The sequence below is a fragment of the Mchenga conophoros genome, linkage group LG13 (assembly GCF_057382185.1).
Source record: "Mchenga conophoros isolate Kocher_MC1m ecotype Shallow Benthic linkage group LG13, M_conophoros_male_GT1.1, whole genome shotgun sequence".
Lineage (NCBI taxonomy): Eukaryota > Metazoa > Chordata > Actinopteri > Cichliformes > Cichlidae > Mchenga > Mchenga conophoros.
The window spans coordinates 11,768,432-11,794,309 of NC_140538.1; the positions used below are offsets into that span (position 1 = coordinate 11,768,432).

Below are 25,878 nucleotides of genomic sequence, written 5' to 3' on the forward strand. Positions count from 1 at the left end.
TGTAATCTACAAACAGCATTCTCACATACGTGTCTCTCTTCTCCAGGTGTGACAGGGCAATATGTAGTGTCAGGGCTATGGCATCATCAGTGGACCTGTTGCGAACTGTAGAGGGCCCCGAAAAGCGCTATATAAATGCAATCCATTATTATTATTATTACCTGTTGTCTTGGTATTTTTGGCTGTGAGAGCAGCACCCTCTGATTTTACTCTCGTCACCCTGTCCTTTTGTGCATATCACTGCTACTTGGCACCATCACCGAACTTTCAGACACGACTCCCTACTTGTCTTTGTGATGACTCTGGTAAAATAGAGCCCTGTGTAATAAACCTATTAACGATTAAATGCCATTTTTCTTTCTTATAAACACACACACAAAATCCCAGTAAAATCATTTCAGATAGTCGCTTCAGTATTATCATCGATTTATCACCCATTGGGAGTTTCTATGACGACTAATGGTGAAAGGTGAAAGTGTTTAATTAAGCGGCTGGCTCAGACACAAAAGCGCTGTTTGATGGCAGAAAATTCATGACTCTCTCACTGCATGTTTGTGTTGAATCCCACTGTTTCAGGCTGCGACGAGAATGTGTTATCAGCTATTCAAAGTGGTTCCTTGGGAGTGCTTCATATTTCTTTATGTGCTTTCATTCCATGCTTTTCTTATTCTCCTTTTTAGTCAAGGTTACGCTGTTGTCAGGATTTGTTGATGCATATTTATTCTATTTATCAAGACTCCTATTTAGTATCATCAAGTGTCATATTTGGGCTATGAATTAAATCTGTATAGATGGAAAGGATCAATGAGAAGGTGCTTTGGGTATTTAGATTTTTTAAATTCCCATTTTCCACAAGTACTTTTGATTTGTTGGTAAAGGCCCCTGTCGTTTCACTCCCAGCCACTAACACCTTTATTTTCAGTTACCTCTGTGTTTCTACCGCCTACTGTACAACTGCTGCTTCCTTCCTTATTACTAATCCTCAGTATATACAACCAAACATATTACATTTGTCAAAGATCATTGTTCTCCTGCTAGTTTTTCAAGGTCATGCACGCTGAACATTTAATAACATATTTCACCATTTTCTCATTTTGAGGCTGTTAGCTGTTCTGTATTTGATTTCTTTGTGTAATTTCTAAAACAGAAATGACTGTTTGTCAACATGCAATCGCCAACCAATGCAGAAGTTCCAAAAACTCCAGTTCCTCTGGAGGCAATTATTAAAAGTCACAGAACAGCTGTGTTTGTGTTGTTGGTGCCTTTTGGAACATGTTTAATACAATTATGTGATGAATATTATCAGTATTTTGGCTTAGAGTGTCTAAGAAGTTTCAGCTTCAGTTTTGGTGAGTGAAATTATAGTATTTTATTTGTGTATTATTAAGCACTAATGAGTAGATTTGTGCATCTTTGAATGGCAGCCATAGAATTTATAGAGACCGCTTGCCAATTAACTTCTGCTGGGGTTCTGTGTGGTATCTGCACAGAGACCTCAGATGCTGTGTCTGCAATCTGCTGGAGCAACTATTCTAGTTTCTAGCTTCCAATGTTCCTGTTACCACTGGGAATACTTTGAATTATACTTTCCACCTCTGATCCAGTTGTTTCTTTGGCCCCTGGTACCTCTCTATTTTCTCATGCGCCTTCCTCTTGATGTTGCTGATCACTGAAATTGCTACATCTATCATAGTGCGGTCTTCTGGGTTGTTTTCAGCTACCACTTTGTCTGGTTAGTTGGCCAACAGCTGCTTGTCTGTCTGGAACTAGAAAACCTACAAAGACTTAGGTCTGTTGTTCTTAACCATCAGCCATCAGCTATCCCAGCCACTTGGTTGTGCTTCTCAGTGTACACTGTCCCAACTTGCATCTTACATCTCTCTACTTGGATGGTCTTCGGGACATCTTTGCACAGTTTGCAACTTGGGTCCTGCCTGTATGGATCTGGTGCTTTAGGCCTGTTCTTGTGCTTCAATGATTAAGGTATTTTCTAGACGCTTTCTTGACATCAGCCACTTCCTCTGGCAGGTTCCTGATATATTTATGGATGCGTTTCATCCTGGACTGTGGCTCTGACACCCACTAATGCATGCTCAGAGTGCAGGACTTTACATGGAGACCTCTGTCCATTGTGAGATTGTGTGTTTTTACATCACTGGCATCTGTCTCATCTTGTGGCCATCTTATTTTTCCAGGTTGTTTTCTGATAACCAGTACAATTTATGTATTGATGGCTTGGATCGTATTCCATCCGGTTGGCTTCTCACAACCTAACTTGCACATCTTTATCATGGTTCCCTCTGACTTGTGAGATTACCAGCTGTCCTATACATCTACTACTCTACCTTCTGGTAGCTCCACAACTTTAGTCTGGATCACCTTGGCTTTATTTGCAGCCATTCATTCACACTTATCCAGTCTGAATAAGACAAATTTTCTCTTTTTTGTGCAGTCATCTCAATGCACACAAAAAGCATTTGAAAATGAAATGTGAAAAGGGAGCAGCTGCTAAAGCCAGTGTTCATTAAAGGGACGCAGGAAAAATACATTTCTGTATTTTTTTCTTTTTTCAATGCCATGTTCCAGTTTTTATATATACACATCTTATAGCTGTTACTGTTGGGATCTTCCAGGCAGCTCACGCATAAAAAAAATGTATAAGGCTAACACTGAGGTGATCTTTTTTTTTTATTTTTTATTTTTTTTATTCTCTTTTTATTAAACAACCTATATAAACACAAATAATCCAAAATAAACATATAATCAAGAACAGACGTAAATAAAAAAATAAATAAATAAAAATAAGAAAAACAGACGGGTGTACCCTCTAGTGTGTATGTACTCGCACACACATATTCACTCACACACCCATATTCTTAAGCATACATACACATACCTACTTACATATGTGTTCACTTGTAGTCTCATACATACTAACATATACATATAAACACATAACGATTCAGAAATGTGGCATATATAGTTACAGAGATTCAAACAAGATCGGGTCTCCTTAACCGGATGTAGTGTTTCCATTTACCCCAAATTTCACTAAATATATCAAACTGGAGTCTTTTAATGAAGGTAATTCTTTCCATTTTAAACATCCCATGTACAGTCTCATGCCAATCACCCAGTGATGGAATTTTCGCACTAAGCCATTTCTTGGTAATAATTTTACGGGCAGCCAAACTCAGGATACCATACGACTGCTTAGACATTTTATCTACATTTACTGAGTATAAATATCCAAACAAAAGTTCGTCCCAATTAAAGAGAAGCTGCATACCAAAAATAATCTGCAACTCAGAGTAGATCAATACCCAAAAAATGTTGATCCTTGGGCAAGACCAGAACAGATGAAAATGTTTTACTCCTTGGGCCCCACAATTTCTCCAGCAATTAGAGTGATTAAAATAATGTTTACTTTGTGCAGGGGTAATAAAAAACCTACAGATACTCTTCCAACCGTAACATCTCCATGTATTAGAACTAGAAATTCTCCACTGAAAAGCGCACTGCTCATACCAAATGTTATCTGATATTGCTATATTTGTTTCATTTTCCCATTTTTTTTTTGATGTAGGTAGTATTCCACTTCTTAACCTCTTGTATACCCTTGTACAATCTTGAAATCACCTTAAGGCCTGTGTCAGCCTGATAAGCCTTGACAAATATACTCAGAACAGGTAAAGAAAAAAGATCTGTTCTCTTAGGTATAAAATTATATAGATGATGCCTAATTTGTAAGAACCTAAAAAAGTCCGTTTTACTTAACTGGTATTGATCTTTTATTGATTGGAAGTCCCTAAGAATTCCCTTATCGTAAAACATACAATATGCCGTTAAACCTTGTCCAGACCATTTTTTATATCTTACGTCTAATTCATTAGGTAAAAAATCACTGTCAAAAGCGCACCATCTTAAAATCCTAACCTCTTCAATCCAATCATTCTTATTAAGAAATTGTAACCAGAGTTTTAAAGGTAGGTTAATCCATTGGTTTCCTTGATGAATTTGTTTTTTAATAAGTCTCACATCCCCTAGAATTGCCTGAATTGGAGAATCTTTTAAGGTCACTGTTTCTAGTTCTTTCCATCTCGCTTGATAATCTACATTACACCAACACACTAATGTCCTCAATTGAGCAGAAATATAATAGTCTTTCAAACATGGGAACCCCAACCCTCCTTTGTCTTTAGCCAACTGAATAGTTTGGTACTTAATCCGTGGTTTTTTCCCCTGCCATATAAACCTAGAGATTATTTTGTCCCATTCCCGAAATTGTTTGTCAGTTATTTCTACAGGGAGTGTTTGGAATAGGTAGAGCATCCTGGGCAAGATATTCATTTTAACTGTATCTATACGTGATTCAAAATTTAAAAATGGTAATAAATTCCATCTTTTAATATCCTCATTTATTTTATAACTTAAAGGATTAAAGTTTGCATTGTATATCTTAGACAGATCTTTAGTAATATTTACTCCAAGATACTTCATCTGCTCCGTTTCCCATTTCAAATTGGCTTTAGCCTTAATTTCATAATTGGGCTCATAGTTAAAAGTTAATATCTGAGTCTTCGATATATTTAGTTTATAACCTGATATTGAACTAAAGATCTCCAGAAGTGACAGTAGCTTGGGGAAAGTAGTGTTTGGATTTGTCAAATAAATCAAAATATCGTCAGCAAACAAGGAAATCTTATGCTCTCGACCCCTAATCTTGACTCCAGTAATAGTATTGCTTTGTATTACACTTTGACTCAGGGCCTCTATGAAGAGAGCAAAGAGTGAGGGGCTTAGAGGACAACCCTGACGTGTCCCTCTCTGTAGGTTAAAAACATTTGAAAGCGCCCCGTTAACTTTGATTCTTGCCTTTGGTGATTTATATAATGCTTGTATAATCCTGATAAACGATTGATGGAATCCGAATTTATCCATGACTTTGTATAAAAATTCCCAATTAACCCGATCGAAGGCCTTTTCTGCATCTAAGCTCATAAGGACCATCTGAATTTTATTTTTCCTAACATAATCAATAACGTGTAGTGTTCGGCGAACATTATCTTGCGTTTGTCTCTGCTTAATAAAACCAGTCTGATCCAAACTAATTATCTGAACAAGAATATTTTCAATTCTTTTGGCAAGAATGTATGTAAATATCTTAAAGTCCTGGTTAAGAACACTAATGGGGCGGTCATTTCCACAGTCAAGCCTGTCCTTTCCTTCTTTAGCTATTATAGAGATAGAAGCCTCATTCCAAGATGGGGGAATTACTCCCGTCTTTAAAAAAAATAAAATAAAATAAAATAAAATAAAATAAAATAAAATAAAATATAGTTGAATGATGTTCTCATCAAAGGAATCAGTACCTCTTTCATTTCTTTATACCAGTCTGATGGGAATCCATCTGGGCCTGGGCATTTATTCGGTTTCAATTTTGTAATAGCTTTTTTAATTTCAAATTCAGATATGTCCTTGATTAGGGTTATATTCTGTTTTTCATTCAACTTTGGTAAATCGAATGAATCTAAAAAAGATATCATACCTTTAATATCCACTCTAGGTTGTGTATATAGTTCTTTGTAGAATTTTAGGAAGGCTGACTGTATATCTTCAAGTTTATACACAATGTTATTTGTTTGAGGGTCCTTTATTTTATATATTGTATTTTCTAATTGTTGTTTTTTTAATTTATAAGCCAGTAATTTAGCAGATTTGCCTCCTACCTCATAGTATCTTTGTTTTAAAAAAAAACATATTTTTTTGTATTTCACTTGAAAAAATTTCATCGATTTCGTTTTTCTTCTTTTGTATTTCTAATTGTAAGTTTGTAACTGCGCTTATTTTATGGGCATCTTCAAGATATTGTAGTTGTGTCTGGAGTTTTCTTAAATGCTCATTTCTCTTCTTTTTTAAATTAGCGCTGTAACCTATGAGTTTTCCTCTTATCACTGCTTTTAGGGCGTCCCATAGAATACTTGGGGAAACTTCTTCATTATTATTTTCCGCTATATAATCTATTATATCTTGACTAATTTGTTCTTTCATCGTACTTAGAATACTTGTATTTAATCTCCAGGATGTAACTCTTCTTTCGTATCCAAGCACTACTTCCAGGTACAATGGGGCATGGTCTGATAAATCCATCACTCCTATCCTGCAATTGATCACCCTGCTAAAATCTTTTTGGTACATAAAAAAATAATCCAATCTAGAATAAAATGAATGAGGGTGAGAAAAAAAAGGTATAATCCTTCTTGTTGGGGTTTAGTTCTCTCCATACATCTATGAGCCCTACGTCCTTTAAGATTAATTTGATGTTTTTGGTTGTTTTATTCAATCCCGGAGCGTGTGGGTTTGATGAGTCCAAGGACGGGTTGAGGCGAACATTCCAATCTCCTCCCAAAATCAGAGTACCTTGTGCCTCTCCAACAATCAATTCAAAAACCTTTTTGAAAAATTTTATCTCTGATCCTGGGGGAGCATATACATTTATAAGAGTAATCAGTATACCCTCCAGGTACCCTTTGACTAACACAAACCTCCCCTCCTTATCACTGATTTCTTGGATGCATTCAAAATTTAACCTACTAGAGATTAGAATTACCACACCCCTTTTAGGACTCTGAGGGCAGGAAGAGGAATACTGATTAAATTTCCATTTCTTTAATTTATCATGTTCGAGCTTCGATAAGTGAGATTCCTGTATAAAGGCAACTTCTATTTGTTCTCTTTTTATTTTTGACATAATTTTACTTCTTTTAATATGGCTCCCCAGACCATTTACATTAAATGACACTATTTTAGTTACCTTACAGGGCATTGATGTACGACCTTATATAATTCCAATCTCTGTACATAGCCAAAGATCGAAAGGTACTCCCCCAAACCAGAAAAAAAAAGAGAAAAAAGAAAGGAAGAAAAAAAAACAAACAAAAAAAAAAACATTATACAACGAAAACATATAATCATGTTGACTTCCAAAAACATAATCGCTATATTAGCTATATTTGGTGAGGGAAAAACTCTTCTGTCCACTTGTGGAAGAGTGCCCTCTCCGGCACACAGGCCGAAAGCCCAGTGGTCTGTAGGGTCCAACTTATTGTGCAAATAAATGACCCGACTTTAATGTAATTTTATATGCCCTCTTTATAAGATTAACTAATTATATAACAAAACAAGTAAATCGAAATAAAATTCATATTCTCAGTTCATCTTAGGTCTCAATATTCTTGAGTTTACCTCTAGTATAGTGCTCCGTCACACACTTGCTGTTTATCCACTGTCATCTTGGTGCCTAAATATCTGAAGGCGTTCCTTGAAACCCAGCTTTGGAGTCGAGTTTCCACCTTTCTTCTTCGTACTTGTTTGCCAAGTGTGCTGTTTTATTTGATCCAAGAATGAGTCTCTGTCTTTCACAACTTCTACCGATAATCCCCTCTTCACCATATCGGTAGTCGCTTCGTGCGCCGTGTTGTATGTCACAATTCCCTCTCTGTAGAACACCCTTAGCTTGGCCGGGAAAGGCGTCTGGAAGCGAATATTGTTCTCTTTAAGCACCTTCTTCGCTGTCGCATATTCCTTTCTTCTTCTTTGTATCTCCGGGGCGTAGTCATTGTCCACATATATCCTAGAATCCATAAAGTTGAAGCCCTTAGCCTGCCAGGCCTTCTTAATAATGTCTTCTTTGTTACGATAACTTGCGAGTTTAACTACAATTGAGCGTGGAGGGGCTCCTTCCGGGGGTTTTTTGCCACCGGCTCGATGTGCTCTTTCAATTCCCAACACCGTGGGGCGGGAGAGACTCATTGTCTTTTCAAATAGAACCTCTACAAAATTGACAACGGATGGAAATTTGTCCTCTTCCCCTTCCCTCACGCCATATATTCTAAGATTCTTGCGACGTGACCGTCCCTCTAATTCCAGTAGCTTAGATTCGCATCGCAACGGAAAATTTGCCATTTCAATTAGCAGCTCCTCCGAGGCCTGGATTCGAGTCTCCATTACGTCTATGCGTCCCTCTGCTTCGTCGAGTCTTATACCAATGCCGACGACCTTCTCCCTTATAGCATTAAACTGATCATTTGTGTCTTTTCTAAAAGCACGTAATTCTTTTAATATCATGTCCATCGTAGCTGGGTGGTCCTTCGCTGTGGCGTTAGCATCGGGTTGCTGGTCTTCTTCCATATTGCTGCTAGCTTGCGACGAAGCATCTTCTTCCGCTTCAGTACGTTCTCCTACATCCTTTTTCTTGGATTTTCTGGGCATTTCTATTCCTTGGTATAGTACCCCACAAAGATAAATCCAAACTTTTTATGTTTCGAGTTAGGTAAATTGGGGTAGAAAAAATGTCGGGAGCAACTATCCTACACAGCCATCACACGACCCGCCAAACCGGAAATAAGAAATTCGCTGAGGTGATCTTTAACACTTCCTTGGGCTTTGTGACTCTGAAGATGAATTATTGCATAGTGAAACTCTGTGCAAGCTGTGGATTCAGCAGTTTTAATACATTTTTCATCAAGGTTACTACATCAGGTGTTTCATAGATCATAACTAACTTCATCTTTAATGATACACCTTACATGACACTGGTTTCTTTTTATAGTCACATTAAATAAAACTTGCATGATTCTCCTGCAAGCCAAATTAAAAAGAACACTTAAACGCTTGATCCCTGAAGAAATGTTAGCTCTGGAGAATTTATATGGCAAAAACTCTGCCCATTATGTCAAACAGGCACATTTTAAATGTTTGTATTGTATTAAAGAGGGGAAGAACAGTACTAACCAGTGTGCTAATGTAATTACTTGAGCTATTTCAGAAGCTTATTTGAGCTGACGTGTAATTGATAAATGCTGTGATGAAGTGCTGTGAGTAATTTAAAGGATAATTCCAATTTATTTCCCATTAATGTGGTTATTAGGCCATTATATCCAGCCGTCACTGCATTCTCTGCCCCTGCTATAGAAACAAAGAGTCAACATGGCATATATCAGAGCAACTAATGCAAGTTCCCTGCAGCTTTCAGTAAAAAGCTTCAGGGAAAATTCCCTCTCGTGCAGGCAGCTGGCAACTATATTAAGCATACCTACTGGATGCAGTTTCACTCTGCATATGCACTCACTCGCTGCTACATTAGGTACTTTTTCAACTCTTTGTTCACATAAATGTCTGATCAGTAAATCATACAGCAGTAACTCAATAGCCAGAGGTCATAGGAGAATGGCCAGACTGCTTGAAGCTGATAGAAAGGCAACAGTAACTCAAGCAACCACTTGTTACAACCAAGGTATGCATATGTGCATTTCTGAATCTTGAAGGAGATGTGCCACAGTAGCAGAAGACCATACTGGATGCTAGTCCTATAAGTTAAGATCAGGAAACTGAGGCTACAATTTAAACACAGTCACCAAAGTCTAAGGAGCTTGGAAAGAAAAGCGTCTGGACTTCTTTGAGTTGCTTGAAGACGTTTCACCTCTCATCCGAGCTTCTTCAGTTCTAAGGGTCAAATGGTGGAGAGTCCCGGATTTAAACCCAGTGGGAGTTTCCCCCCAAAGAGGGACAAAGGACCCCTGATGATCCTCTACCTAATCACATGAGCCAAGGTGTGAAAGTGGGTGTAGGTCACAATCAGCCAGAGTTTCGGGTGAGCTCATTGTGAAACCTGGCCCCACCCTATCATGTGATTTCTTGAGGTCAGATGGCCCAGGATGTGAGTGGGCGTTAAGGCGTCTGGCAAGGGATCTCCAAACTGGATTATAGATGGCAGAGAGTTGGTGTCATAAACCACCGCCTGTTCAAAGATGGTCGCTCACAGTGGACATAGATGGCTTCTTTCACTCCTCTTTCAAACCATCTGTCCTCTCTGTCCAAAATGTGAACATTGGCATCCTCGAAAGAGTGTCCTTTATCCTTAAGATGCAGATGGACTGCTGAGTCTTGTCCTGTGGAGGTGGCTCTTCTATGTTGTGCCATGCGCTTGTGAAGTGGCTGTTTGGTCTCTCCAGTGTAGAGGTCTGGGCCTTCCTCGCTGCACTGTACAGCATACACCACATTGTTAAGTTTGTGTTTTGGCGTTTTGTCTTTCGGGTGAACCAGTTTCTGTCTGAGTGTGTTGCTGGGTCTGAAATGATCCGGGATGTCATGCTTGGAGAAAACCCTCCTGAGTTTCTCTGATACACCGGCTACATAGGGGATGACAATGTTGTTGCGTCTGTCTTTCTTATCCTCCCTCGCTGGTGTCTGATCTTCTTTTCTGTGCATCTTTGCTGACGTTATATACGCCCAATTAGGATAACCGCATGTTTTAAGTGCTTCCTTTACATGTGTGTGTTCCTTCTTTTTCCCTTCAGGCTTAGAGGGAACATGTTCTGCCCGGTGGTGTAGGGTCCTAATCACTCCAAGTTTGTGTTCCAGAGGGTGATGGGAGTGAAAGAAGCTTCTCGGATGAGAGGTGAAACGTCTTCAAGCAACTTAAAGAAGTCCAGACGCTTTTCTTTCCAAGCTCCTTAGACTACGATGATCTGGATGACTGAGAGCCTTCACAGACACAGTCACCAGTTGGACAATATAAGGCTGGAAAAATGCTGCATTTTTGGATGAGTCTCAATTTGTGCTGCAACATCAGTGGTCTTGGTGGTGTAATGATGTTGGGGAAGTGGGGTATGTTATTGGTACACTTTGGTTCCCTTAGTGTGAAAGATGGATTTGATAGTTCCCTGATGTAGTGGTTTATACAGCTGCTTAACAAGTAAGAGCTCCCTGGTTCCGCCCTGGAAGGAAACACAAATCCCTTTGGGGTTGTGTCAAGAAGGACATCAAACGTAAAAAGCTGCCAAATCAAATATGCAGAGTGAAATGTCCAAAGGGAGAAGCTCAAAGTTCTTTTTAGTATAAAAGATTCATGCACATACTGTAATGTCACCCATTAATTTTGGATATTTTGAATCCTCAATGTTGGTTTAAGTCAGGAGTTACCTCATATGAATGAGACATTGGAATGCTGAGTTACCCCTTAATGCTAGCATGCTTTGTTAGCATGTTGCATCCACAAACTGTACTATGTAATCTACATGCGAAGGGACTCATGAAACACAAGAATTTAAGTCACCAAAGCTGAAGCAGAAACCTCTCGTATGGGCTTTACTACAGAGTAAGCCATTACATGTCAGATACATCCATTAAATTGCCCCGAATGCATCCAAAAAACAGACGTGATCAGGAGCTCCAGTTTAGTGAATCCAGTTAGTAAATGGTAAATGGACTGATTCTTATATAGCACTTTTCTACTCTTCCGGAGTACTCAAAGCACTGTATACAACATACCTCATTCACACCCACTCATACAAGCACTTCTTTCTATACTTGAACCAACATTCACACCCCAATGAATACATCGAAGAGCTACGTGTGGTTAGTATCTTGCCCAAGGATATTTTGCATGCAGACTGGGGAAGCCAAGGATCGAATCATCAATCTTCCAATCAGTAGCTGATAGTAGCTCTACTACCTGAGCCACAGCCACCCCGTTAGCGAAGGGGAGGCCATGCAGACTTCAGCTTCAGGTCTATGTGTAGGACACCTGTCAATCAGAGCAATCACGTCCACTATAAAAATAGCAAAACCATTTCTTTTTTCTTTTTCTTTTTAAAAGAATGCAACAACAAATAAACAAAACACAGTAACCAAAGGTAAATTTCATACATTCGGTGGACATCACAGTGTCATTAATGCGAGTCCTTGTGGCTGTAGTAGTTGTGTAACTTATAGTGAAAACCTGATATTGTAACAGTCCTGGTATATACTAAATAGAAAAAAAACCCATCAATTTCTTCTAACTTCCAGTCTCAACATCCTATTACTGCTCACCACATTAACACATGCCTGTAAGTCAGACATGCACAGAGTCACACCCTGTGCACCCATATCCATCATGTTCCTCACACTGTGCATGGACTGTGTTACTGGTCAGAGCCAGAGGCATCCAGATGTCTGTTCACATGAGCAGCCTCTGTTTCAGCAACCAGGACTTAATGGTTTATCTGTAGCCATGAGCAGCTAATGAATCTTACACAGGGCTGCAAACATGCATTCGAGCTTCGTCGGCTAATGATGGATTATGTTTAGGTTGCTGTGTAACAAAAGCCATAAAAAGTAATCGGAATCTGTTCCAAACGGTTGAGTGTGTGCCTTTTTACTTTGACGTTTACTGAAATACGATGACAATACGGTTGATTCACTACAGCCAAATCAAAGCTTACAGTTGTGCCCAAATTATTTAATATCTGCTTAGCTATTAGTCTCCTAATATCTGTTATCTTTCCAAGATTATCCATTTTACACATCAAAGATAACAGGCAACCAAAACATTGAGGAAATGTTTACTTTTTGTCAATATAGCCTGTTAGTCATCCAGGTCATGGTAGTCTTGAGTGCTTGTCTTGAAAAGAAGGCAACTGGACTCCTTTAGGTTCATGTGCATGTTGTGTCTCTCTTCCAAGAGGTTTGTTCAGTTCCAAAACAACTGTCGGAAAGTCCAGAGTATTTAACCCCCAGTTCTGGTTGTCCCCTTGGAGATTTTACATCTGGTCCAAGGTGTGAAATCTCTCTCCCCGCTATCATGTGAGCTATTACGATCTCTTGAAGAAAGGTGTGAGTTGAGGTTGAGATGCTTGGGAAGGGAATCTGATAGCTGTAAGTCATAACCTCTGTTAAACAAGGGTCATTCACAGCGGATGTAGATGCCCTCCTTTACTGTTTTCTCAAGCCGTCTCTCCTCCAAAATGTGAACCCTGGCATCCTCAAAAGACTGTCATTTCTCCTTTAAAGCAAGTGTACAGCTGAGTCTTGTTCTGTTGAGGTAGCTCTCCTTGTCCCATGCATTTGTGGAATGGATGTTTTGTTTCTTGTATATAAATATCTGAGGCACTGCAAAGCACACATGATGTTCTTTTGCTTTTGTTTGGCTACCTTGTTCTTGGAATGAACCCTTCTTATATTTTCAAAACAGAAATTTTATGATAATATTGAATGATTATTATTGTTTTATGGGGTATTTTTGTATCTTAACAAGGTAATCTCCACAGCTTTTTTCAGTGTCTGTTTTTCTGTTGTTACTGCGGTATTAAATGAATGAAGCTAAAGTGAATTATTTTCAATCATTCCTACTTCCTGTGAATTATACAAGAGTGATAATGTTCTGGTGCCGAACCCATTACATATCTTCAGCTAATGGCAATGAGAAGAACAATATACATGCTGCATTAGTTTTCTAGTTTCTAGATAATGCCATTTTTGGCAAGTAAATTGTTTCTCTTTTCAGTCTATTTTTCAACCCACACAGAAACATTAAAGCAAATGAATGTTACAGCATGGTACGTTAAATTTAATCGTGCCTGATATAATAATGTCTTATCCCTGGTCACAGTTGTTGCCATGGTGAAGAGCGACCCTCACATGTGAAAATGCACAGTTATTGACTAATTAACATTCAGGGACATTTTAATGGCTCCATGCCGTTTACTTTCATAGGGACATGCTGTGAGGGCAGAATGTTTTTTCTCTCCTGCCTGTTCAGCTCATACGTGTTCACGTCTGTTACAGTTTCAGTGTTTAGTTTTCTGTTGAACCAGAGGGAAAAGAAGGCTTGTAGATTATTGGTAGCCTGAAATAATGGTCCAATTTTCATCCTTTGTTATTGAACACCTGGGGTTAGACTGCTTCAGTGTAATCACGCAGGCAGCACATGCAAAAAATTACTCGCAACAATGGAGAGTTTTTGTATTTGTGCATATGCCGTTAGTTTTCAGGCCCATTTTATCCACAGTGGTGCAGGGGTCAGTATTCTTTCCTCCCTGCAAGAAAGATCAGGGTTTGAGCTTCCTGGCCAGCTGGGGCGTGGAGGGTGTGGAGTCTGCTGTTCTCCCTGTGCCTTTTTTGGGGGGTTGTAATGTATGGGTCTAACCAGACACTTTAGAACTAAAAAGATGTCAATCATCAGCTATCAATAATCACATAATCACAGTAGAAAATTACAAAAACACATTGAAATGTGTTGTAGATGTTCTGGATTCACACTTGGTTACCGCAGCTGTCTCGGAGTGTGTGTGGAGAGTTCGTCAATCTGTATAGAAACAATGTCGCTCCTGCTTTGTACACTATATGCCATCAAAGACACGTACGTTCTCACTTTTATTACAGTGGCTACTTTTTGCGGTGAGTGTGCTCTCAGTGCATGGTTTTTATTATTACTAATAATAATTATGACTCATGATGTGATTTAAAGCAGGTTTGTTTATGATGATTTTTTTTTCTTTTTGGTAAGGAAAAATGATCCCACAGTCATGCATATTGTATCGATATAGCATATATATGCTATATATATATATATGGGGCTCCATGGATTAGACTTCTCGAGCATATCCCATATATCTCGAGCATTGATGATCTCCTTAAACCATTTCTGAACTCATTCTGCTTTGTGGGAAGGCGCATTATCCTGCAGAAAGAGTCCACAGACATCAGGGAATACCGTTTGATTGAGAGGTCTGCAGCAATGCTTAGGTAGTTGGTACGTGTCACATAGCGCATCCTGGTGCCAGGTGTTTCCCAGGTAAGCGACACACACACTCTGCCATCCACATGATGTAAAAGAAAACATGATTCATCAGACCACCGTGATCCAGGTCTGATGCTCATGCGCTGGTGCTTTCAGCTGACCTTCACACCGGGCTCCATACGCCAAACTACAAAGGACTGTATGTTCTGAATTCTTTCTATGAGAACTAAACAAGTGTTTACTTCTTCCCACTCCCTTTCAACATGTAAATGAATCAGAACGGTAGCAATATTGAAATGTATTGACTTTTGTATAGTATTTTTTTCTCTCTTATTTTCTTTTCTAAATGTACCTGTATATTGTTTACATGTTTGAAATAAATTAACAATCAATCAATCAATAAGTTTTCAGCAATTAGAGCTACTGTATCTCGTCCTTGTTAGACCACATGGGCCAGCCTTGGCTTGTCTACTCATGATCCTGTTCATCACTGTTGCTAACCCCAAAAAGAGTTTGAAGATGCTATGACCCAGTCATATGCCAATCATAATTTAGCCCATGTAAAATTCACTCAAATCCTTACATTTATTTTTCCTGGGTACGACACATCAACTTTGATGACAAAATTTATATACAATATATACCATCCACTAACAGGTGCCATGGTGAAGGGATAGGCACTGCTATTATTCCTGATGTATACTCTACCACCAATTTCCTCTAATCCATTCAATGTTGTGCCATGAAACTTGAATGTCTAAATGTATAACCAGATTAACTTTACCGTATCACAAAAGCCCAAAACAAACAATAAATAATTGCCCTACATTGCAACAACAAATGGGACTAATTAGGAAGCCAAGCTTGAAGTTAGTCTAATTTTCTTTTTTATTAATCTGTCAACCAACATAATTTATGTTATATTAGGCTGTCACAGAGCGTATGAATAAAAAAGAGGGCTTTATCATAATACATTTTTTTCAAATGTTGGCATATTAAAATGACTTGCTGAATTAGTGTATATTAAACCAACCAATCCTCAGCTGCCACCTGTTTAAGAAGCCTTTCTGGAAAACTATTCAAACGAATGGCACAGTAAGACATCTACATATTTGTCAAACGATCTGAATGTTTACATAATGAATCCTCAAGGACAGCTTGTTCCTTTGCTTTGACTATATTAGGTGTGATGAGTTTGTAGAATGTAATTTATGTCAAAATTGTTTCAGGGATAATCTGCTATCATTACACAATCTATTTTTCTCATTTAAGGAGAGGTGAAGATGGATGTGAAACAAGAATGACAGAGTCTCTTCCCCGTAGGAGGGAACCACAGCTATTGACTTGATGGAAGGCTATGAATTATACATTTTTCACAGATAGAACTGCTGTGGATGGATTTAAGACCCATTACTGTACATCTATCTTTCTATCTGATGTCCGTGGGTTTAGTGGTCCAGGAGAATTCCATTTAAATGTTTTTTTTTACAGTTAGATGAAGCAGTTTCTGTTAGGTTTTTTTTATTATTATTTTTGAGTGCTGTTTATTCACACCAGAAGCATAATAAAGGTTTTTACTTTTCCGATGATTACTTCTGCCTTGTCTCTCTGTGACTCTAATGTCACTTTCTGTCAATAACGGACTGATTATTTATTCCATTATCTGCAGTCTGTTTACTGGCATACAACAAGATGATGTTCTAATCTTCTGTTTATGCGAGTTGTCAAATTTTACTTCCAAAATGAGAACTCTGTGGGAGATCTGCATCCTCTTTATGAAATATATTTATCAAAAAATTGCTGCTGGCATGAAAATGAATTCTAAACTTTAGAAAGTAACAGTGTGTAATTTTCTCCGTAGATACCCAATTTGTAGCTCTGTGTTGCCAATTATTATAACACAAAAGTCATTCAAGCATTGCACAAAGCCTAAAGGGTTTTCATTTTTGATTATACCTGCTGGTATTTTCAGTATCACACCTCCCCCAGCCTGTAAATACTGATAAACTTGCAACTGCAAATAAATATGTATTTAATGAAGTGTAATGCCACTTGATAATATAACCTTGCTAATGAGACATGAGCCATTATCCTAGCTGTCATAGGGCAAACGGCTGGGCGCACCTGTGACAGGTTGCAAGTCTACTGCGGGGCAATGAGACAATTTAATAAAAAGGGTTGCAAAACTGACAGAAACAGCAGATTAATTCATTTTCTTCTGATATACAACCACTATAATGTAAGCGTGACTAACAGTATTCAAGATTACGTTTGACTAAGTGCAGCGTGTTTTCATTTTTACACAAGGTAATGTAAGCAGCATTTAGCTGAATGTTTATTTGTGTATTTGGTAAAACAAATTTGACCTACACTCATTCAAGGTGAGAAGCTTGACAGTTTGATAGGATAGTGGTAAAGATTAGAAAACTTGGAACACGTTCTGCGAAACGTTCTCATTCCCAAAGCATAACATTTTAGGCTAGGTGACAAATCGTCAATATATTACGCTTCCAGGCACCCAACATGTCCCTAGATCACGAGATCGGAAAAATGAGGAAACATAAGGAACCGTTTGGAATGAATCTACACATGTACGTTTGTTTTACTTAAATCACTTTGGAAAACACTATCTAACATCATTAAATTGCTGGTTAGGGTTAGGGATAAGGTTAGGGTTAGGGCTGGAATACATGGCTGTATTACCGCGGGAGCATCATTCTACTGGATTTCATCCATAACCCGGTGCGTAGCATAAGAACGTGGAAGGTCACCTTTTGCGTTCCTCAGCAACACCGCGGGAGTTGATAAATCATTATTATATTACAGCTCGGGAGTGAGAACGGGATGAAAATTTGGGAGGATTGAAGTAAAATCCACACAATTGTTATTGTCCATTGGGGTTGAGTAATGGGCTGATCTGCTTCAGATCTATAAAATTTTAGTCAGACTCTGAATGTAAGTCGTTAATGTGAATTTCTATTTATGCTCGTGCAGATTTGCAGATACAGTAGCAACAGATTTGTGAATTTCACTAATTTACCAAATGAATCACTGTATCACCACAAACAAATATATGTAATCACCTCATTTAATTGCAAGTTGATGCAGAACTGATAAGAATGATAGAATGACTCTGGCTCATTCCCCTTTTGTCACCGTCTCGATGCACCAAAGTCACTTGAAGATTGACTGATTGCGTGTAGTTGCAGCCCTGGTTCTTTTCTTTGAAGCAACCATTTCAAAAGGTAACAAGCTCAATACACATAATCACAATAATTTTGTTTGTGGTAACTTTGCTTTTGCTTGTGTGTGCAGTAGCTTAAAGTAGGGTAAATCAGTCATTGCTGTATGTGAACAAGTCTAAATATGATTTGGTGCTCTCCAGCTACACATTACCTTTTCTTCATGGCTGAAATGGGATGTAATAAACTCCCAGATGTCTCTCTCTGGCTCCCTCTTGTTTTATCATGGACAGTATGATTTATACTAAATAACTTCAGGGCACTACTGCCATGGAAGGATCTTACAGCGACCACATTATGCTATGCCTAGGGCAGGAAAAATTAAAGCACAAAGCTAAAGTCGACCAGAGATTTTTTGCAAACTTAAGTGATAGTACAATAAAAAAAAAAAAGTCTTGGAATTTCAAACAAAAGTGATGCATAACATATTGCTTCCAACCCCTTATAAGAGCATGGTCTGAGATGCAAACATTAAGTTATATCTGCCCATGTCAATGTGAATCCCTAACCTTGTCATAAGAATATACATGCTTTTTTTTAGTATTTTAATATTACAATAAATCTGACAAGTTGACAAAAACCAGAGAAAAAGGAGCAGTTTACAGGCTGAAGTCTGCTCTAGAAACCTAGAACATTTTTATTGATATGTAACTCACAAGCCCGTTCATCTCTGTGTTTGTTACCTGTTGAACATCAAGCTCTGGCTCCTTGGGTGTATCAGCATGCACTCTGGCTGCACAGGTCTTTTGCTTCTAGCTTTGTGTTAATAATTTACTGCCTTTGCAGGTGCTTGGAAAGATTTAGTGTTGTTATTGGACCACTGGGTAGCTGTTGCCGGCCTGGACACAGATTACACTTTACTGTTACATTCTTGTCTTACCAATAAGTTATGGGTAAGTCTTGACCCTTCAAAAGATGTAGAGTACTCTATCATTTTTGTCCCTTTCTTATACAAGAACTGTGGTCAGGTGGATTAATAATAATAATAATGTATACTTTATTGATCCCCGTGGGGAAATTACTTGTTTTTCTCTGCATTTGACCCATTCACTCAGTGAAGCAGTGGGCAGCCACTAAGCAGGCGCCCGGGGAGCAGTGAGTAGGGACAGTACCTTGCTCAGGGGTACCTCAGGGTAGCTGTTCAGTGGATTCGAACCCCCGACCTTCCAATCATGGGGTGACCACTCTACCTACTAAAAAACCTAAAAATGTAGGTTTGACTAAAATAAGATCAATTGTCTGCTTTTTTTGGACACTGAAGAAACTATAGATCTGTTATTTTGTTGCTGTGAGAAGGGACCACATACTTCAGCTTTACTGAGTTTTCAGTCTGTGATATATGTCAGTGCCAGTTTACTGAATCAATCACACATGGCAAAACCTTAAGCAGTTTTATTGACAGACATAATTTACAGATTTCATTTAACCTTTTTACAAACTGTAAACACAATTTCACTCACGAAAGCATATTCTGCAATCTAATTTGTGCCCTCCATAATGAGCATCTTATCATGGTGGAGGGGTTTGTGTATCCCATGGATCCCAGAGCTTTGTTGTCAGGGGCTTTTACCCCTATTAGGATCTCTCAAACTGATAGACAAACTGGTCCTAGTTGAGGGGCCAGATGAAGAATGATTCAGGTAACTCATAAGAAGAATAAATGAACAGAGGACCACTCTACCCTCCTGGGGATACTGTTACCCAGCCCTCATCCTGGAGCCAGGCCTTGGGAGGGAGCTTAATTTAGAAAGCATTTAGTGGTGAGGCTTTCACCCATGTGACCCTGTTGGATGCAGCCTGAAGAGGTAACATAGGCCTGGACCCATGTTTTCTAACCACCCACAGTCTATTGGAGAGGCCCTAGACTCTGTTATAATCTAGAATTGTCCTTGATGATAGGTGACAGGCTGGAGGGAGTATCATGGTATCCCCAACAGTTCAATGCTGTATATTGGGGTTTTCCCCGGTGGACAAAAGGTGTTTGTTTCGGTGCCAACTTCTTGGAGTGACTGGGTGATGGAGGGTGTCCCGTGTGACGACTCCATTGTTTTACTCTGACTTACACGGGCAATTACTCTGAGATCCAGAGGGGTACAACTGGGAGGAAATCCCTGCCTGATCAGAACCCCAGTGGGTTTCTGTCACCTCAGTTTGTCCATACTAAACACCATGTTCAAGCATAAAGATGTTCATAGGTGCGCAGCAACGAGATACCCTAGCATAGTGGTCCCTTTTTTTGTGCCACGGACTGGTAAATGTTCGACAATATTTTCACAGACCAGCCTTTAAGGTGTCGCAGATAAATACAACAAAATAAAACCAGTAGGCCTACCGGTACCAAGAAAAGAGAAAATGTATTCATAACACACAGGAAAAGACCCAGGGAAACCAAGTTAACTATAAAAACAATAAAACATAATGATAAAAACACTGGAAACCGTAAATTTCACACCCGAGCCTCAACTCTCGCGGCCTGGTACCGAATGACTCATTGACCGGTCCGTGGTCCGGGGGTTGGGGACCAATGCCCTAGCGCACAGATCGATAATTGATCATCAGATCTGCAGACCAGCTGTAAAGAGCTGTGTCTGCACGGTGGTTGACGCCTGTTGTGGCTGTAATCACTGAACCAGATGGTGGAAGCCAGCAGTGATAGGAGCCATCAAGGTATGGAGTCCTATCAGACTTGGTTAGCCTGTAAAACTCCAGAGCAGCCAAGTGCTCTGTAGCTCTGCCAGTAGTGGACGTAAAAATTCAAATGTGTGAGGATTTGTGGAGGCTATTTTTGGTCAATTTCAAAGTGACTGTGGCAAACGGTCAGGTTGCTCAGGAAGAGAATGCTATTAGCTGGAGGAGTCTCCAATTCAATAAAAGGATGCTGACATTACCTCGAGCTCTATCGAGCTACTATGACAGCTTTTACTGCATCACAAGGTGTCTCGTCGGTCCCAGTGCAAATAAAGTCTGAAATAACAAACACACTAAGCTGTCTGAGTTACAGTTAATCAGAATTTAATGAACTAACTGTCATCTCTGGTTGTTAAGAGGATTTGGGATTACTGAGGACAGTGCTAGAACAAAAACGATGCAAATTACCTTGGCTTAATGTGACAGTTGAGATTTAATACAGCTAAGACCGGTGGGTGCAATGTATCATTGTCACTTTGTGTATTCATTTATTAATTTAATAACCTCCCAGCAGGGATGTGTCTAAGTAGTCTTTACATGGAATAGTGTCGGAACAGCACAATTCCTCTTGTGCTTTGGATAGTAAGACATTTTTTAGAGATGTGCTTGCTCCCTTTATGGCAAGAGAATTAGGCATGAAAGATTGATTTCTCCTTCATGTCTGGCTGATACAGCTGGCAGTGCATCTAATGCATCTGTTGAGCCTAAGAAACACAAGCCTCATATCTAACTCATAACTATTGTTGTCATTTTTACTTGTTTTGGTATAATTTAGGTTAAACAAGGTAACCTTTAAAGCCTGACCAATACATCAAGGGGACTGGTATATTGGCCAATATTAGCGGGAGAAGCAACGTATAGCTTCAGCCAACATTATGCTCCATAGTTTGTCCGCCAGAGGAAACTATGCAGCTTCCCTGGGCGCAAAAACCACCAGCTGATATAAGAAGAGTCGGGCAGATTCTCAATCTTGTTGTAACAATAAAACAAGACTATTCTTTTAAACAGCACCAATATCAGTTGAGCTCTAGTTTTATTCTCTTGTTAAACAGATTACATGAACGGGTAAGCTGTTTCCCCCTGTGTCTAGCCTTTACGGTAATGCTGCTGGTTTATCTAATAAGAATAATAATGAACAATTAAAAATAGATTAAACCACCATTAGGCGTCATCTGAATCATCTGTTATCTAAATTAAGATAATAATAATAATAAGCTGGAATAGTAAAATTGAGGAGTGACAAGAACTAAAGTGTATTTCACAGGGAAAATCTAACTCCTAGACAGCTTCATTATAGCGTCATTATTTGAGTCAATTACCTCTTTACTGTCTAATACCACTCTATTGAACTCTGTAATACCTCGCAGGCATAGCGACATCACCAGGGAACCCTCTAACGTTTAACATTATGAGAGACTAAAGCAGCGTGATTAAATATGCCAGGCTTCACTCTTTAAAGCCTTAAACATGGTCTGAAGTTGCAGGTTGGAGCTGAATTTTTCACAGTATTTTCACCCATGAATTTTATATAATTTCGTTATAATTTTACCATGGATGACTAATATAACAGGGTTTTTAATAATTCATTTGGGTCTTGCGTGCTGAGTTTAGATATGTGATTTTAGATCTTTTTGATGGGATCCAGCCTTAACCTCGGCTCATCGCAACGATAGGAAGCGATAAACACAGAATATGTCTTTGCTGACAAGAGCTGTAAACAGTGGAGCCATTTCAGTCACTTGTTTTCAGGCCTCTTCATTCTGTGGAAATGGATCCACGCTTTCTTCTGTTTTCTATAAACACTCCACCATTTTCCATTCTCTTTGAACTACCCCTCTCTGCTCCATTTTCCACTATACTGGCTGAAGGGACATTTTTCTGAAATACTATTACAAGGACCATCCTTTAAATGCTTTGATCACTCTTCATTCAGATCAGTGAAAAGCTACTGCTGCCTATGGGAAAGGTTTATTTCAGCAATGTCTTTTTAGTCAATATTGTTCACTTGACCTTTCTACCGAGTCCTTATTAACGGCCCTCTGTTATCATTATTTCTACACTCTATGAATATAATATGGAACATACAAGAAACGATTTTTCCTATCTGCCTGTAAGAAACTGGAATTTTTTAATTATACATTTCTTTAAATATTTTTGGATTACATTTTATGGTTAATTTGTATTCTGTAATATCTTGTAATCTTTTCAATAAATGGAGCTGAAAGTTTTCTATCACAAAATGGGCTAGTAGCTCACAGAAGAGGCCTGAATTATTCAGAAATCATTTCAAGATACTTTGCCTAGATCATACAGTATTCTTGCGTCACAAGGAAACAATGCAAGCTGGGTATATTTAGCAAATGGTCACGCCTGTGTGATTCCATCTGTAAATTTTGCATTTTATTTATGTGTATCCTTCTGATGCTTTCTTTCTTTATTCTTACACTAGTTGAAGTAGTGTTCTTTCTAAGTAAAGACTGAAAAAAAAGGGCCTTTGTCAGTTTTGGGAATTTCACATATGTTTTTGTTTTCATTTCACAAAATGAGAAAAATTCTCAGTATGTGTTTAAAATGTCAAGTTGTAATTACTGAACAGAGCTGCTGAGCCCAAAGGGTCACCGAGCTAATGGTTTAGAGCCACTGTTTGAAGTGACTGTTACCAGTTTGTGCTGCAGAGTCAAACCTCAGTAGTGGATTAGAGCTTCTTGGTCATGTTCTCTACTGCAAATAAAAAGACAAGAAACCTATAAAGACACTCAGAACAGCTAAAGAGGGATCAAATAAATACAAAAAAAAACCCCATAATAATGCAACATGTGTGACCTTTTACATATCCAGTATGTGTCTTCTGTGCAGATACACCAAAATGAAGACAGCCACCAACATCTACATCTTCAACCTTGCTCTGGCTGACGCCTTGGTGACGAGCACACTACCGTTCCAGAGTGTTAACTACCTAATGGGGACCTGGCCTTTTGGGGACGTCTTGTGCAAGATGGTGATGTCCATCGACTACTACAACATGTTCACCTCTATCTTCACACTCACCACCATGAGCATCGACCGCTACGTCGCTGTGTGCCACCCCGTCAAAGCACTGGACTTCAGGACGCCACGCAATGCCAAGATTGTCAATGTCTGCAACTGGATTCTTTCCTCTGCAATTGGGTTGCCTGTCATGTTCATGGCCTCCACTACTGTCACTTTAAGTATGAACACATGTACCACTAATGCTGATCCTGATTTGCAGCACTTCAATTTTAGCATAAATGGGGAAATTGTAACGGAAGTAAATACACTACATATTGTTTTAGCAGCCTGACCTCATCACAATAATCTTCATGATTAAAGTTTTGCTGCATAGACAGTGAGTAAAACATTAGCCCAAGAAATGATAGCATCTAGTGAAACAGCTAGTTCTCTCTGCAGACAATTATGTCATTTTTGGATTCATTTGCAATCAGCCTGTTCTGCCCCTTAGGTATGATGATGTGCTGCTTTGGACAACTTTAAAGTTAAATGAAAAAGCTCCGCTAAAAGCATCCTTGACCCTAAAACTGTTTTTGTGATCCCTCGTGCAAATAGCGAAGGTCATTCAATTTCTTGAAGAAGTTGTCTGTTTTCATCCATGTTTATAAATAAGATGTGGCAAAATAAACGGTAGAGATTCAGTTTTACAAATTACTTAGATTATTGCATTAGCTTTACTTTCAGCTGCTCCCTTATTTCCCAGGCGGTTGCCACAGCAGATGAATCTGCATATTTGATTTAGCAAAGTTGATGGTACAAACCTCCCATTTATCCATGTTTGGAACTGGCAAAAGGGGAAAAAAACTAGAATCCACCAATAAAAACAAACAAACAAACAAACAAAAAACAACAACAACAAAAAAAACAAACAAACACTTATTTTAGAAGAAGAACATTAAATTACAAATTTAAAAATGAATTTTCGACAATAAAGTGATGTTGGGTGTGCCAAAATAAAGAACAGATTGCTGGCCAGCGCGTACTGATCCAGCCTTTGTCTAAATTCCAAAATTCACCACACAGTTGGCCACAGTGACAACAAAATAAGGAACACTTTGCAGCAAATTTCATATTCTAAAAGTAGAAGAGTGGAAGTTTGTCACACCACCCACTTCTACTCCACCTGCAGCCAGCCTTCATCCCTTCAAACTCCATCCTATCTGCAGCCCTTCACTTCCTCAGCTCTGCTGAAACCTGTCCAATTTACATTCGCTGCTCCCTTGCTCTCTCTAGTTACTTGCTCAGCTCAGTTTGCCACAATCTGGATTCTTTGCTCAGTTCAATTAAGGTTCCTTCACTGATCTGCACAGCTATCAACTTGTCCACTTCTGCACACATCTACTTTGTCTCACTCTACCTTTGCTCAATACTCTACCCCTACCCCATTCTTCTGTCTAATAATTATTCACCGCTTATCTAACTCCAGCCCCCCATATTTTTGCCTGTTAGCTCACTCTGGCTCATGATACGGAAGTCCTCACATCAAAAAGTGTGTAAACAACATGTGTCGCGAGGCAATCAAGTGTACTGTTATTGTCAAGTATGCTACCTCATTAATTTCCATAAGTGTATTGTAGTGGTTTACACATTTCCCTAATAAACTATCCCTGGCTTGATCCTGAGAGGAGACACAAACCCCTTGAGTGTTGTGTCAGGAAAGGCACCCAGCATAAAAATCTTCCAAAGCCAAAACGCTGTGGTCATCCCTCGTAAGTAAGCTACCAGCCAAAGCTATAGTTTTTCAATGGGGAGTCAAAATGAACCCTTGCAAGTATATGTGGCCATTTTTTTTTCCCTTTCACTGTATTTTACACCACAAAATTCATCATACATTTAGTAAACTAGTCAAATTGTTAGGAGTTACCCAAATTTGGAATTAAATATTAAATAATGTTGTGTGGGAAAATGTACACACACCCTATGCAATTTTTCTTTTTACAAACAGCATTTTAACAATGGCACAAAAACTACAAAACAATAATGAACTCATTCAGTTCAGTCTCTTCATTTTTGATTGAAAAAGCAGTTACACACTCCAGCACATGTAAATGAAGAGAAATCACAATATTTATTGTGTAACTGCACAAATAACTCGTTCTGGCTGCTGTCAAATACAGCTGTCTTCACAGCCAAAAAGCTGCTTGCAAGGAAAAAAGGAAGCATATCCAGGAGCAAATACAGGAGCAAATGCAGTGGTAAAGACGGTAACTGAATAAAAATGAAACTCAAGCATTCTTTCAATCTGTTTAAGAAGAGAGAGTAAAAGGAGATTTACTGCAAAGCTGTGGGGGCAAGGCTCTTTAAGATGTGATTGCTTTACTTTGACATAACAGTTTTCAGTGAAAAGGTTTTTCT

The 25,878-nt window shown here is 38.8% G+C and overlaps 1 protein-coding gene and 1 pseudogene across 3 annotated transcripts in view; one reads left to right on the plus strand and one right to left on the minus strand.

Annotated features, from left to right (window-relative positions):
• oprm1 (opioid receptor, mu 1) overlaps positions 1-25,878 on the plus strand; it is a 49,235-nt gene that overhangs the window by 13,988 nt on the left and 9,369 nt on the right. For all 3 annotated transcript variants that reach the window (XM_085296468.1, XM_085296469.1, XM_085296470.1), the window contains exon 2: positions 23,350-23,702. In XM_085296468.1, the coding sequence (XP_085152594.1) occupies positions 23,350-23,702 (353 nt within the window). The remainder of the gene's footprint in view (positions 1-23,349; positions 23,703-25,878) is intronic.
• LOC146560897 (uncharacterized) lies at positions 9,594-14,595 on the minus strand (annotated as a pseudogene).